Source organism: Pygoscelis adeliae, unplaced genomic scaffold, assembly GCF_000699105.1.
Source record: "Pygoscelis adeliae isolate BGI_AS28 unplaced genomic scaffold, ASM69910v1 Scaffold50, whole genome shotgun sequence".
Classification (NCBI taxonomy): domain Eukaryota; kingdom Metazoa; phylum Chordata; class Aves; order Sphenisciformes; family Spheniscidae; genus Pygoscelis; species Pygoscelis adeliae.
Window position 1 is genome coordinate 611553 of NW_008823963.1, and position 14072 is coordinate 625624.

Sequence of the window (14072 nt, forward strand, 5' to 3'; positions counted from 1 at the left end):
CCTGATCTAGTTGAAGATGTCCCTGCCCACGGCAGGGGGGTTGGACTAGATGACCTTTAGAGGTCCCTTCCAACCCAAACTATTCTATTATTCTATGTGGTGGTTTGAAGCTTAGCCCCAGGAAGCTGTTAGAGGATTGCTGAAAGGTGAGATGGAGTTTCTATTTATTGTAGACCTTATTTTTCTTTAAGATATTTATTGTGATATAAAGCTATGCATTAAATCACAAGTTTTTTCTAAGACACTGAATCTTCCACTGGGCTTAAATCTGGGGAATGATGGGGAGAGAGCGTGTAGGATGAATATGAGCCCCTACTTAAGTTCTGCAGAACTTATGTACAGTAGGGGTAACATTTTTCTTGTGTGAAGTGTGTGCTGAACATGCAGTGGTTCCAAGTGATTGCGGATCACTTTTTCATCTTGTATTAAGTTCTAGTTTAATCCATTTGAAATAGTGATTTTTCAATTGAAATTGATTGTGATGATAACCTTCGGAGCACCAACAATCTCTGACAGCAAGCAACAACAGATCTTAGGAAGTAGAATAAGATCAGAACAATCATCTGGGTATATTTCTCCAGAATACATTCCCAACCTACAGCAGTTTGTGCTTTAAGGATTTTCTGAAGCAGAATTGGAGTCTTTGTATTAACAGCCTTGATGGATTTTTCTTGCATGAATTTTTGCAGTTACTTTTTTGAACCCATGTAAACCTTTATCATCCATAGCCTCTTCCCAGAAGGAGCTGCACAGTGTCACATTTTGTGTGAGAAAACATGTACTTTTGTTTTCAACCTTCCATCTGCCTTGACATCTCATAGGGATTCTAGACTGAAGGATTTCCTCTTCCGTGTATGTCAACGTAGTATGGGCACTGCTGCCAAAGAATTGTATCATCATCTCCGTCATGGGAGATTTCTTCCCAAGAGGTTGCATGAACAGGACAAATCCCACCTTTAACGGCAATTTTAGAAGTTCTTCAGTTTTATTGAAATGTTCTAATATGATGATCAGTGTTAAAGATTACATCTAAAAATGATGGGTGAGGGTAGCAGTCGTGAGCTGATCTATGGATTTCCTGAGAATGATGGAACAAAAAAGCAACACTGATTCACCTGTTTCCCACACATTTTCTAGTAGTGATTCGAGCACAGTTTGAAACTTGCTCTTCTGCCAGCTTGCAGCCACAGCACGTAAACAAATTAATACCCCCACCTTACTGAGCAGAATTCCAAATCTGGAAATACATCAATGCCTTTTTCCAGGCCGGATCACGTACATGATGGTAGCCTCTTTTCACTGAAAAGTAAACCTGAAGACCATGGTTTCCTACTTAATGCATACAACCAGTTGAAAAGAGGCAGGTATATAATTGAGCTGAGTTCCAGCAAAATCAGTGGAAGTCTTTCCCTTCCACTGAGTTGGATTATATTCTAAATGAGGTACCTTATTAAGAAAAGATGTGACTAAATGCATAAGCAATAAGAGTGGCTTCCATTCTACATGCTTTGCTTCATGACTGGGTGCTTTAATATCAAATTTAACATTCATTCTCCAAACAGACTTTATTGGCAAGCTGACTTGCCGTTGTTATGTACAAATGATGAGAAAATTGGGTTATTCACTGGCAAACAGAGGAATTCTTTGGAGAACTGACTGAAGTGAATACACTGAATTTTTGCAAACAAGAAATAAATGTACTCATTAGATCTAAATTTTAAATGAAGTGATATAAAATCTGGCAGATCTCTGGGTAAAATAGTATGTGAAACTGCATATTCAAGTCATATTAATTGTGAATTTCTATATAGTGTTTCCAGCTAGTAAACACTGATTTGGTTGTAAATGCACTGGCCAGTTTGCATAGCAGATGATTGAAATTAAATTAATGAAATCTAAATAAAATATTCTAAACAATATTGTTGCCACAGCACAAAATAATGAACTCTCAGTTAAGGTATTAATTTTATCGCTTTTAAATGAAACTAAACCAGTTTTTAGCATGGCCTGGAATAGAGCATAAATTTTGCAAGCATAATGACTGAGCACACCAATGTCTTACAGTTGTTTTAAGGTCTGAAGTTTTCACTACATCATTTCTGTTTTTTCTCGCAGCAGTTGTAGATTTTGGAAACAAACCACCACATTTGAAATGACAATGTTCTTACTGCAAAATGTCTCTATTTTTGAGGATAGCACTATTCAGATTGTCCTCAAATTACCCCCATTAAAGGAACATGAGAAGTGCCTCCAAACAATATTATTTCAAATGCTATTACTTACATCTGATTGCTAGTGTTTTAAAGACATCAAGGTCCAGATACACAAAGGAACGTCGTGGGACTCAGAGCAGCAACACTTGAGCATTTGGCAGCTCTGAGAATGGAATTTAGGTACTTTGGCTCCATGGATGTGTATTGAATGTTGAGATTTATAGTGCAGAGTGCTGTGAAATGTGTAAAGCAGCTAATAAGAAATGACGAAGAGAGCTGAGCATCTGAAACCGAGATTCTCTTAACTTATATACCCACTTACAGCCCTGAACTAGACATATTTGAGCCTTTGGGATTCCCAGGGTCCTCTGTTGGCATTGGATAAACTACATAAATAGTAATTTTTAGCATATAGGCAACATAGACCTAACTCTCAGGTACCCAGATGAAGTGCACTGGTGTGCCAATAAAAACCTTGGTGATCACTACTGATCCACAATATTCCACAATTTGCTGCCAGAATCACAGCACCTTCTTTTGCACATTCCCAACTTTATCATCTACTGCAATATATTTCTCTCCATCTTTTTCCACATTATGTGTCGTATCTGGTTCTACTGAATTCTTAGTCTCTTTTTCAAGAATTAATGACAGAAGTCTGGTACTATAGAGCTTTTATAGTTAAGAGTCTTTTAAGTTTCCTAGTTCTTGGATCTGTAACTCTCTACAGTAAATTGCTTTGTAAGATTTGAGTAGACAGTCCCTGGCATTGCACTTACTAATTCAGAAAGTTCATCTTTTGCTTTCAGTGTTCTCAGCTATGTTTTGAGTTCTCTGTAAAGCCACATACTTGTAAAGTGAAATCTCATTCCTTTCTTGCTGCTTAACATGTCACTTTAGTATCATACAGACATACATAATGTCCTCTTCTGGGCATTGACTACATTAACTCAGTGGCTGCATCATAAAAAGCTGTTACTGGCCATGATTTTACTTTATATTTATTTCTTTGTGTAACCGCCGTGCCGTGTTGAATGATTGTTTTCTTTTATGAGGAGGTGTACATTCAAAGCCATTAAACAACTGTGTTTCATTAGTTACACATTAAGCAGTTACTAATATTAGCAATGCTATGGTAGTGCTCCAGCCCAGATTGAGTTGGAGTTTCCATTAGAGCTCCTACCTTTTAGAGGGCGTGGAAGTGTGCTTCCCGCTGAAACTTATTATTTATTATATTCTAAAAAAATACCTACCTCCCATGTCATACTTACAGAGGGGAACAGTGCAGCGTATTGCTCATGGGTGCACACAGATCTAATGAGAGCATGCTAACATTGTTAATAGAAACAAAGAAAGTGGAAGCATAATTTAATCAAAAAGGAAACAAAGAGTTTGAATGCAGTGCGATATTAGAAGCTCAAAAAGAGACAATCCTTGTGTGCTAAGTCCTGTAGAAGTAAGGTGAAAAAAGCAAAAGGGGTAGCCCAGGATCCCCTGTTGACCAGGAGTCTACAGTGCACATAGATGTATTACAGTAGCTTGGCTAACTCTTCAGCTCTGGGGTTCTTAGGGATTTCTTTTGATGTTTATGTGGTGTGTACTACAGGTCATGCTTAATTCACTAATCTTCAGAGGTACTAATATAGCTCTCATCATTTTAATATCAGATGCTAGCATCTATTTGGGGTGTTTTCCTGCCATCACAGTGGAAAGAAATAATTATGGCAGAACAAGCACTCTGCAAATGTAACTAACAAATTCCATATGCAAAGTAAAACACTATGTGCTCTGGGCCCACACCATAAAAGGCAATTACTGCCCAAATCCTTTTTAGAGTCATAAGAGGTAGACAGAATTAGGGGCCAGAGCCCTGTTTTAGGCTGCTATTATTTTATAAACAAAAGGGAAACTGAATTGTAAGACATTTATAGCCCTATCAAATGGTCAAGAGTGTGATAAGTCCTTCTCTTGTCAGTACTGAGAGATGTGGGAAAAGGTGAAATCTATGTCATGTAAAAAAAGATTTAAAATAGTATACGATATGTGTGCTTTTAGCTTAGTGAATTTCCTTGCCTGATTTTCTAGCCTGGACAGAGAGACCACAAAGCCCTATCCTCACTCATCTGTGGAAGATGAAGAAGGAGAAGAAGCAAAGAAAAGTATTGTGAAAGAAGATAGGGGAAAAAAGAAAAAGAAGACAAGGGCAGAAGACAAAAGGCATCCCAGGGAGAGGATGTTGGACTCCGATGATCTTTTGTTTGTCTCCAGAAGGGAAGTAAAAGAGAGAGGAAGAAATTCACTGCCTAGCAATGAAGAAGAATTTGAAGGTAAAGAAGTAGATCTGAAAAATTATATTAGGGATTAAACAGATCTGATGGACCTTCAGTTAATCCCCACACAAGGAACCAGGTTTCTGCATTTCTGGGTGTTAGACCAGCCTGCTTTCCCATGTCCTATGTGACAAGGTTCTTTCACCTCCTTTGGAAACCATTCTTCACACTGATCATTCTCAGCATGTGTTTCCACAGCAAAGGGAAGAACTGAATAAAGCATGTTCTGGCATATGCTACTTTAATTTCCCTAACATTTGTAGTAGCAGTGAAGATGCAATAACACCAACCTCAGTACCTGCTAGTAAGCAGAGTATATATTCCAGTCCCTCTACTGTTTGTTACTTGTTAGATTAAAGGTATGTCTATATTGCAGACATTAAATTATTGCATATGGAGCTCAATGCTTCAGAGGTTAAATTGCTTTTAGTGTCTGAGCTAGCTCAGTTAAAGCGGACGTCAGTATCTATACTCTGTGTCACTCTGCAGTAGAGACCTGTGCTAGTGTAGGTATGCCATTACATGCCACAGTCAGCTCTTCATTTTAAAGATCCTACTGTCAGTGGAAAGGTAAGAGGATTTTTATCCATATGTGCTAGTTGTACCTCCTTGTACTATTTTAAACATGTTCTCAACATCCTCATTAATTATTTACTTCCAGAAGTAGTGGATTATAGATTCACTCAATCATCATGTTGTCAATCAACTTGATTTGGCTCCTCTGAACTTTCCTTCCATGTTCTCACTCATCTTTTAAAGACTGTCTGCAAATTCCATTTACATTGCTTATAATGGGTATTATGGTGCCACTGCATTTTAGGGGAGGCCTGGTCAGAAGTGTATGAGAGCAGAGGTGCTGGGCTTGTCCTGTAGCTGTGTGACATCTTGAGATGCAGATGCTGAGTAAATGTGAAATAATGCTAATGTGATCAGCAAGTCCTGTTACTGATTCCATGCAGGCTGAAGGAAAGATTAAATGAGAGCTGTGGCTATCTATGCACTTGAATCCTGCCTAGCCTTACCAAATAATCTCACAGTACTCTATCAAGACTCTAACAAGGCTTCAAGGCGGTATGCAGGTCGAACATGCTAAAGAGGGTACCCTGTCCTCTTCTTATGACACCATGGATGTTGGATATGGCTTTTTTTTGTTTAAATGTATTTTCATTTACATATCCTTCTGTGTTTTATCAGAAAGAGGAAAGTCAGAGAGCTGAAACACCCTGTTTTCATCTTCAGACACCTACATAACCCTGAAATCTTGATTGTTGCCCTTCATATGCTGGATACACAAATGTTCATCAGAGTGATCCCTTACCTGATTTTCCTAGTAGTTGTTTTCAATACTTCATTATTCTTGATTGTTTATAACAAAGGCAGATTTTTTTAAAATAGAGTCAGCATCTCAGAGAAATGTTTTGAATATCTGTAAATACCATTAATAGTTAAAGCTAATAACTTTGGTAGCTAAATATCTTTTACAGTAACTAGGTTATACTTTTTTTTTCAAGATTTCTAAAAGCAGTCTGTTAAACTGGAACTGGTTTATCTGAAAGACACAATCCTCCCACATATTCTTTTCCTTGTAATATCTAATACCTGAATAATTTGGATATCTTTTAACTTTCAAAAAAGATGAATAGTCCTGATATATTTGTCTGATGTAAAGGCTTTCTCTTCATATTTATAAAGAATAGTTTTCCGTGAATGTTAGTATGTGTGTAATGTGTTAAAAGCATTCAATGCCATCAGCAATTCCTACATTTCCTTTCCAAAGGTTTGTCTTGTCACTTCTTATGAACTCTCCAGATACATATATATTTTTTAAATAATCTGTTTGGGCTGTGTTTTGTAACTAGTCCATGTATTAATCAACACTTCTTCCTACGGTTCTGCTGACTTCATGTGTACATTTCTCTGTTATATGAGGAAGTTCTCCTGAACTTGAATGAGCATTGCCCGATATAGAGATGGATTTTTGTGCTCTCCAAGATAATGTGGATTCAGCTACGTGGCTCTTATGTAGGTGGTTGATGAAGCCTTGTATTTCCATGAAGCCTTATATTTCCACAGAGCTGTGGGTCCTGCATGAATTAATGGAGTATTTTGGAATGTTTGTGGTTTGGTTTGTGCTTAGCTAAAATATTGCTGATTGTTACGAGGAATCAACAACCCATTCCTGTTATTCCCACTCAGGGAAATAAGGTTAACAGAAGTGAATAAAGATTAAGAAATTGTGTTAGTTATTTAGTGTATATTAGCTTCATTATTGTGTTGATGTGTAATTTCGTCTTATTTATTCCAGAACTATTATATTTAACACATTATTATTTTAGTGTGCATGCCTACTGCTCCTATTGTGTTAGTTAGTTCTGTATGTTTATGAGAGAGTGAATGAAGTCCTGGCAAATACCCGCTGTTAGTGGGCCAATGATTCTTTGCCTAGGTAACTCCAATAAAACTACTTGCTTGAACAAGATCACAAATGCTTAACTCATCGGTTATTGCAAGCATTGGTTTTATAGATACTTTAAAAAACATGCATTTGTTTCTATAGAAAAATTCTTCTCCCTGTCTTTCTAGTCTTCTCTCTGTTTTGTAATGCCTAAAATCAATGTTCATTCCACATGATTTCCTTGTCGATTTTCCAAAATGGTGATCTAGTAAAAAACTAAATGAGAAAACAATTCAGAGTGACGTACAGGTATGATACATAGTAATAGACTGCATTGCCTGATGCATTAGCAAATCATAGCTAACAGAGCCCAACTCTCCCTTTTAATTTATAATGAGATGTGACTTGAAGCAATTACACTGATAATTACTGTAACTGCCAATATGGGGTAGGTGGGAGACCTTTGAAAATGATCCTTTTCTATCCTTTTCTATGGCAAATCTAGTTCCTCCGAATTGGCTTCGAGAGTGTAACAGCTGTGGCACCTGGCAGTCTAGTGGATTGGCTGGGTTTCCCACGGTACGATTTCACATTTTCAGCACCCACTTGTTTTCCAATCCCATTTTCCAGATAGTTCATTCAGCGTTTGGAGAAGGCTATCATAATAAAGCAGTGTTCCCATCTGTTGGTCATGGCTTGTTTAATAAGCAGTTGATGTCAATCCAGCTATGCTTGCATCTGGTACTTACTGCAGCTGTGTGTTGTTAAGGGCTCCCCAACAGCCTCCAGATTTAGCTTTTGTTTTTCTCTTGATAGCGTGTTAGAGCTTGGCCAAAACGACTCGCTCTTCTGTCAGGGTTGTCTGCTCATTGAAAGAGGAAAGTGTGTTAAAGTTTCCATCTCTTTCCCCATAAAGAGTGAAACGTGAAGATGTGCAAGGGAAGAAAGTGCAGTTCCATTGGTGTAGGAGGCACCTATTGAGGTGTCTGAGGGGGGAGAGGAAGGGTAATTCTGTCCAGATTCTGGGAGCAAGACCAGAATGATTTCTTTCAACATCTTGGGAAGGTACATAGAAAGCACGTGTGCTGGGTAAAGAAAAGAAACAGTTTGTGAACTGTGTGTGATGGGGGACACTCATTTAACAGTGCATCCTTCATTTTATTCAAGGCAGCAGTATGGCTGAAATACCCTTCAGTGTTTTAGTCCAGCAATGTTTTTGTACTGCAGGCAGGTACCATCAGCTTATAGGATACAGTAAAGAAATTTCCTGAACCTCACACAGGTGAACTCCAGACTCCTGTCTGTCTCTTAGGTTGCCCAAGAAGAATCGGAATGTTCCTTTTGTGTATGTAAGTGCTGATGTTGTGCATGTATAAGACAATTTCCAAAGGCACGCTTTTGATTTTTAAACCCTCAGCTTCAGGGTTTTCAGTGGTAGCTATGGATGATCAGCATACTTAAAACTAATCATACTCATGTCTCGTACTCTCTACATACTCAGTCTGTGCTGTTGCTTCCCCACCCCGTGTATCATAACTATTCTTCAGATGCCTCCCACTGTTTTGTTTTCTGCTACACGAGTGTTTATTATACGATCATTTAAAAGCCAAAAATCCCCCCTGAAGAAATACACAAAGCAAAATAGAGCATGCGATTTTGTTTACTTTGTTTCTTCCTATTTTATTCTCTTTCATTTTTCCTCCTGCTTCCAGTCTTTTGCCATTCATTCATTATGATTGTCATCATTTTGTGTCAGGAGGGTGCCTAGTAGTTGGTGGTCTCATTTGATATGATTGTAAAAAGTGACTTTTCAGGGCCACAGTATTGTTAACAGCAAACCAGAGAAGATCAGCATGGTTGTACTGGGTCAAAGGTCCATGTAGCCCAGACCCTGTCCCCAGCAGTGGCTAAAAGATGATTCCTGAGGAAGAGTAAGAACAACAGTTGGCATGTGAATAACAACAGCTACAAGCTTAAAAAATGAGAATACTTAAAAAGCAGACTTGTGAGGGTGAAAGCAAAAAGGAAAGCAGTGAAAAGCTTCTTTACACAAGGCTGTTGCTCTGTTACCATAGTCATGGAGTCATTTGTTCCACGATAAATTTCAGGGCCTGTGTTGGGGGGTGTTGAACTGTTATATCCAAGCTCACGGTGGGTCAGTATTTTCTCTCCCTAAAGAGTACCTGTTCTCTCCTAGCATCTTCATTCTCCATTTCATCATCCTGGTGCTCATCAAGGCGTCAAACTCTGCAGTCGCTGAGCGCTTCAACTCCCAGCTCACCAAAGCATCCCTGTTGCTTGCACAGTCCTGCTGTAGAAAAGTCTCACATCACCAGAATTATTAGAGTCAACATTGAGCAGCAAGGATTGGCAAGACAGCCTCAGCACCACTGCACAGAGCAAAGGAAGCCATGTTAAGGGTGCATGATGAAGGAGCTTGTGAGGAATGTATGAGGCTGCGGATAGGGAAGATTTTTAGCACCTGTAACTGTGAAATATTATTGCTTGAATCAAAAATAAACCGACTAGTTAATGCTAAATTATTTATGATTTTGCAGGCTTACTTTGGAAGTATGAAAGAGAAACAGTGTCAGAGGTTCAGCTGTGCTGCTGAAAAGTATCAATATGAGAAGAGAGAATGGAAAACTGTACTTGTCTGAGTATCCTTTGTTTGCAGTAGACCTATTTGATTTATTAACTGTGGGTCTTTCTTACAAAATGCCTTTTTCCAAAACTCCTTTTTCACAGACTCAGTCTGTAAGGCATCTGGGAAGACCTGCGGCAGGGAGCTTACCCAGTTTTCCACTGGTGCTGACTTTTACATGTGTCTGTCCTCAAGTTTTCCCACTGATGTGGACTGTCCCACGAGAACACAGATGAAGTGCTTTGCCCTCGAAGACTAACCTCTTGGTAACACAGACTTAGACTAAGGGCTGAATTTTTCTCTGTGACGTTTGATATAAAGCCAGTGCTACTCTGAAGGTAGAGGGATTGCTTCAGGGTTACGGCATTATAAATGAAAGCAGGAATTGCACCTAGACACGTTTAGGAGCATCTCTACTCTTAACTCCCAAATAATGGATAGGTGACTGAACCCAGTAAAAAAAAAAATCCAAATGAAGATTCATTTTCTCTATCTAAAAAATGTAATGTGATATTCACTAAGACATGACGTTTGAAATGGCACACAGTTGGGGGGATGTAGTGTGTTTAGTGCTGAAGATCCTCACCTCAACCAAAGTTTGACTTGTGGATGTAGTGACACAATTGTATGCTTGTGTAGGGCTTTCTGTTAACAAGGTGAAGACTGATTCTTAATACTTTTGACATATCAAGGTGAATGGACATTAAAGATTCTTGCAAGCTTGACTTTAGATACCTATGCAATTTCCAGGCAGATGTATGTATTCATCTTCACATCTGAAGTAAAGTGGAGTTGAAAAGATACATTTAACCAAAAAGAAACAGAAGGTGGCCAATTAATGTATACACATGTATATATTGTAACCCAGTGGTACATTTATATTTGGTGAATTCCAGCTTTTATGGTAGCCAATTTAATCATGGACCTTTTTTGTGTTTCAGATAAATGACACATTTATAACTGGGTCTGGCTGCTAGGATATTCTTCTGCCTTGATGTAGCAGTAATATCTCAGGTCTTTTCCTTTATTACCTCCTCTACACTTCAATTCTTCTCTTTTTAAATGTCTTTCTCAGATGAAGACTGTTCTTAGATTAATATTGCATTATTATTACATTCCCCATATCTTTCTGAATGAATTAGCAAATACTAAAGATTGCTGCATGATTAAACAAAGAGTAATAGAGACAATTTCACCTTACAAGACGGTGTTCTGGCCGTCCTGGCTCTTCTGGATGCCTAGAGTGTAACATCGTTACTGCAGATTTCAAATGGCAGTGACAGGGGTGCTGTGCTACTGTACCCAGGGACTCTAGGGCCCTGACAGAGCCAGTGATATGGTGAGCCAGGGACATCTCTGCAGCTGAGCATTGATTTCTGCATGTTGTTAGGGAGGCTTTTGCATAGATACATGGGGAAATAATTTCCATCAGTGGCAAAATGTGTGGGACAGAAATACAGAAGACATTTCCTCTGCTCAAGAAAGGTTATTCTAAGTTGGGGTTGGCTGGAGCCCAGGCGTTTTACCATATGGCTTCTCTTGCGGTCTTTCTGTGTGTTTGTGTCTGGTTAGAATAATAGTGAGGAAGCGCCTTCCTTGAGTGAGGGATCTCTATTTCATGCAGCACACTTCTTCCGAGCACTAAATATTTCACTTAGCACAATGTAACCATGATAGCATGGCGAGAACCTTGACTTTTGGCTCTGAAGTCTAAAAGAAACAGAGCAATGAACAGAAGACGTCCCAAACACTGTGAAATGCTCAGCTCCCACCAAAGGTCTTTCTGTGTTGCTAGTGCCTTGCTCTTGTGAGGTAAATTCCCAGTACAATGGAGTAGGTGAAATATTCTGGTTTGATTTTACAGATGCAGGAAGGTGACGTTTGGTTTATGGCAAAGCTGGTAGAGTCTCCCTTGAGGCCAGTGTGGAGACAACACCTGGAGCTGCTTGTGGTGCTTATTGCCAAGTCTCAAGGAGCCACTCAGAGAAGGAGAAGGTGCCACATTATTTTCAGATGAATGGGTGTCCCCTGCTGTAGGAGAACTAAAAGTACCATACTTAATACCCTGCTTCTCCTGGGCTCGATCTACTGGCTGTGCTTCCATATACAAGCACAGTGAAAATCTCAAGCCCCACTCTGTCTGTGCTTCACATTTTTAACAGACATTAATACGAAGTGAGAATAGTCTGATGCCATCATTTAGGAGAGAGTATAAAAAATTACATTTCTAGAGCCAATGGAGGCAAACAGAGTCTTTGAGGATATATTTTAGACATCTCCTCTCGGGTGCTTCCTTTAGGCATATTGCAAGTGCCGGCTCTAGGCAGCTAGTTCAGGTGTACACTTGGCCAGGAAAATCCTATCCACTGTCTGTGTAGGTAAGTATTTCCCAGGAGAACACTGAGCTATCCGTTTTTGGAAAATTTTGAGATTTTGATACCTGTTTCTGTCTCAGTGTGGAGATATTTTTGTTTAGTAAAGGAGAATTACGGAGTTTGTGTAGCCAGAATGACCTTGCAGCCAGGATACTTCAGTGGGATGTGAGAGAGATGATTGAAATTTCTGTCTAGCCTGATTCAGGGAAGACTCAAACCTGGGAAAAACTGTAATGGTTTTTGAAAAACTTCTGAAATGGTCTATCCTGGAAGTTGCAGTTGCCTCTCCCAATGTTGCCTTCCATTCTGCTGCTCAGCTTCCTTACTTACTCCATGGTGTCCTGGAATTTTCTCTTGGAGAACGGAGCTGGCACACACACGGAGTCCCTGGTTATAGGGAGTCACTGGGGATCTGTTCTACCCAGAGGAAAAATTGGAAGTGGTATCATTATACCACAGCATCCATGAAATTTTCGGCCAGGATAGCTGGGAAGAAATATTTCTACTGTGGACATGAACACTTTGGTTTTCTGGAGGAAATGGCACTACCGATGAATGGAAGAGCCTTATAAATTTTGGTAGAAAAGATATCTCAATGAAAAGTTTGTTGAAGAGAAAATCTACTTTTCCCCCAAGAACGGCTTCCAATCACATGGACCGTGGAATCTACCAGCTCACATTTTAGCAGAAGAAGATACGTCTCAATCAGACTAATTCAGCACTGACATGATCATCCCACCTACGTCTCTTGCCATTACTGTGTATTTGAGGCTGAATGTGTGCAATTCCAATGACATGAACAAAATGGAGTGTGGGCCGATTTTGCAAGTACATATTGTTCAAGTATGCGCAGATGGATTGTATGCCACCCCACAGTGATGAAGACCGGGATCCTCCCGAAAAAATAGCTGAAAAAAACTTACCTTAGTATTCCACTGGGTGCAATACAAATTTGTGAGAAATACAAAGAGGAATCTTAACCAAGCGCAGGATCAAAACTGGCAGCACAGGTAGTCTGCTGGTGAATTCTTCCTCTGCATAAAGGGTGATCATCAATCACTGTCGGTTCTTCAGACAAGCTATATTTAAAGACCGATTTATTATAGAACTAAATGGTGATGGATGAGCTCTCTTTTCGCTTGTTATTAAGGATCCATTTCACTGTTCCTTTCTGGGTGTGCAGTGTGACCTCAGGAAGCACCTGTTGTGGGATAACATTTATTAACTTTCCCAAAGACTTTCTTCCTGCCCGAGTTTGCTAAATGTTTTGTTGCATTGCTTTGTATTAAGCCTGGGAATTGTCAGGATGATTTATTCTTTTCATTCGAACATTCCTGTTGGTCCGTTCTCACAACACGAGCTCTGTCCTGAGTTCCACACCGTGCTGCAGATGCACAGGAGGTTATGTTTTCATATGCTTGCTTATAGGCAAGTAGTAGTATGGGGGTCTGTCAACAAGATGAATTTTCCAATTAGATTTGCTTGACTGGGATGGCCTAATTTCAGGTTCTGTTAATAGAGCATAACCAGACCACCGAAAACCCAGGTTGCTGGTTCCTCGTGCTGCCTCATACAAAGTTGGCAGTGGTGGGGTTTGGGTTGCCTGGCTGGCTTTGGGACTGGCCAAAGCTATGCTCAGACTTCTTCTTTATCATTATTTTCCAACTACTAAGATGGTACTTTTCCTATTCACTCCCCCACCCCCACCCCGTTTGTTTTTGATAAAGAAAGATAGTCTTCAAAAAAAAAAACCAAACCAAAAAAGAAAAAAGTCACATTCACCCCCACCTGTATTTGTCATTCTGGACCAAACTCTGGACGCCAGGGGTTGAGACTCAGCCCCTGGCATTCAGCATTAGCTGCATTCGTTGGTGCTGCACAAGAAGGTAAAAAAGAAATGCTTTATGCTGGGCTGCTCAGCTGAGCAAAAGAAAGGCATATGAAGAGAACACCTGCCAGTTAGCTGTCATATTGGCAGTGTGACCATGAAACTCCTGAGGTCCAAGGGAAGTAAGGATAAAAGGGGAAATGAGGGTAAAGGCTTTTATGACACCAGCTGATTGAACTGGAGGAAGTAGAAAAGCTTTTGAGATTGAATTCCTTTAGCAAGTCATC

General features: G+C 39.6%; 1 protein-coding gene across 1 annotated transcript in view; it reads left to right on the forward strand.

The window, feature by feature from the left end:
* The window catches only part of VWA3B (von Willebrand factor A domain containing 3B), a 72363-nt gene extending 63007 nt beyond the window's left edge, over positions 1-9356 (forward strand). Inside the window, exons 27-28 of the mRNA XM_009323762.1 lie at positions 4299-4540; positions 9136-9356. Of these exons, the coding sequence (XP_009322037.1) occupies positions 4299-4540; positions 9136-9356 (463 nt within the window). The remainder of the gene's footprint in view (positions 1-4298; positions 4541-9135) is intronic.
* The last annotated feature ends 4716 nt before the right edge of the window (positions 9357-14072 follow it).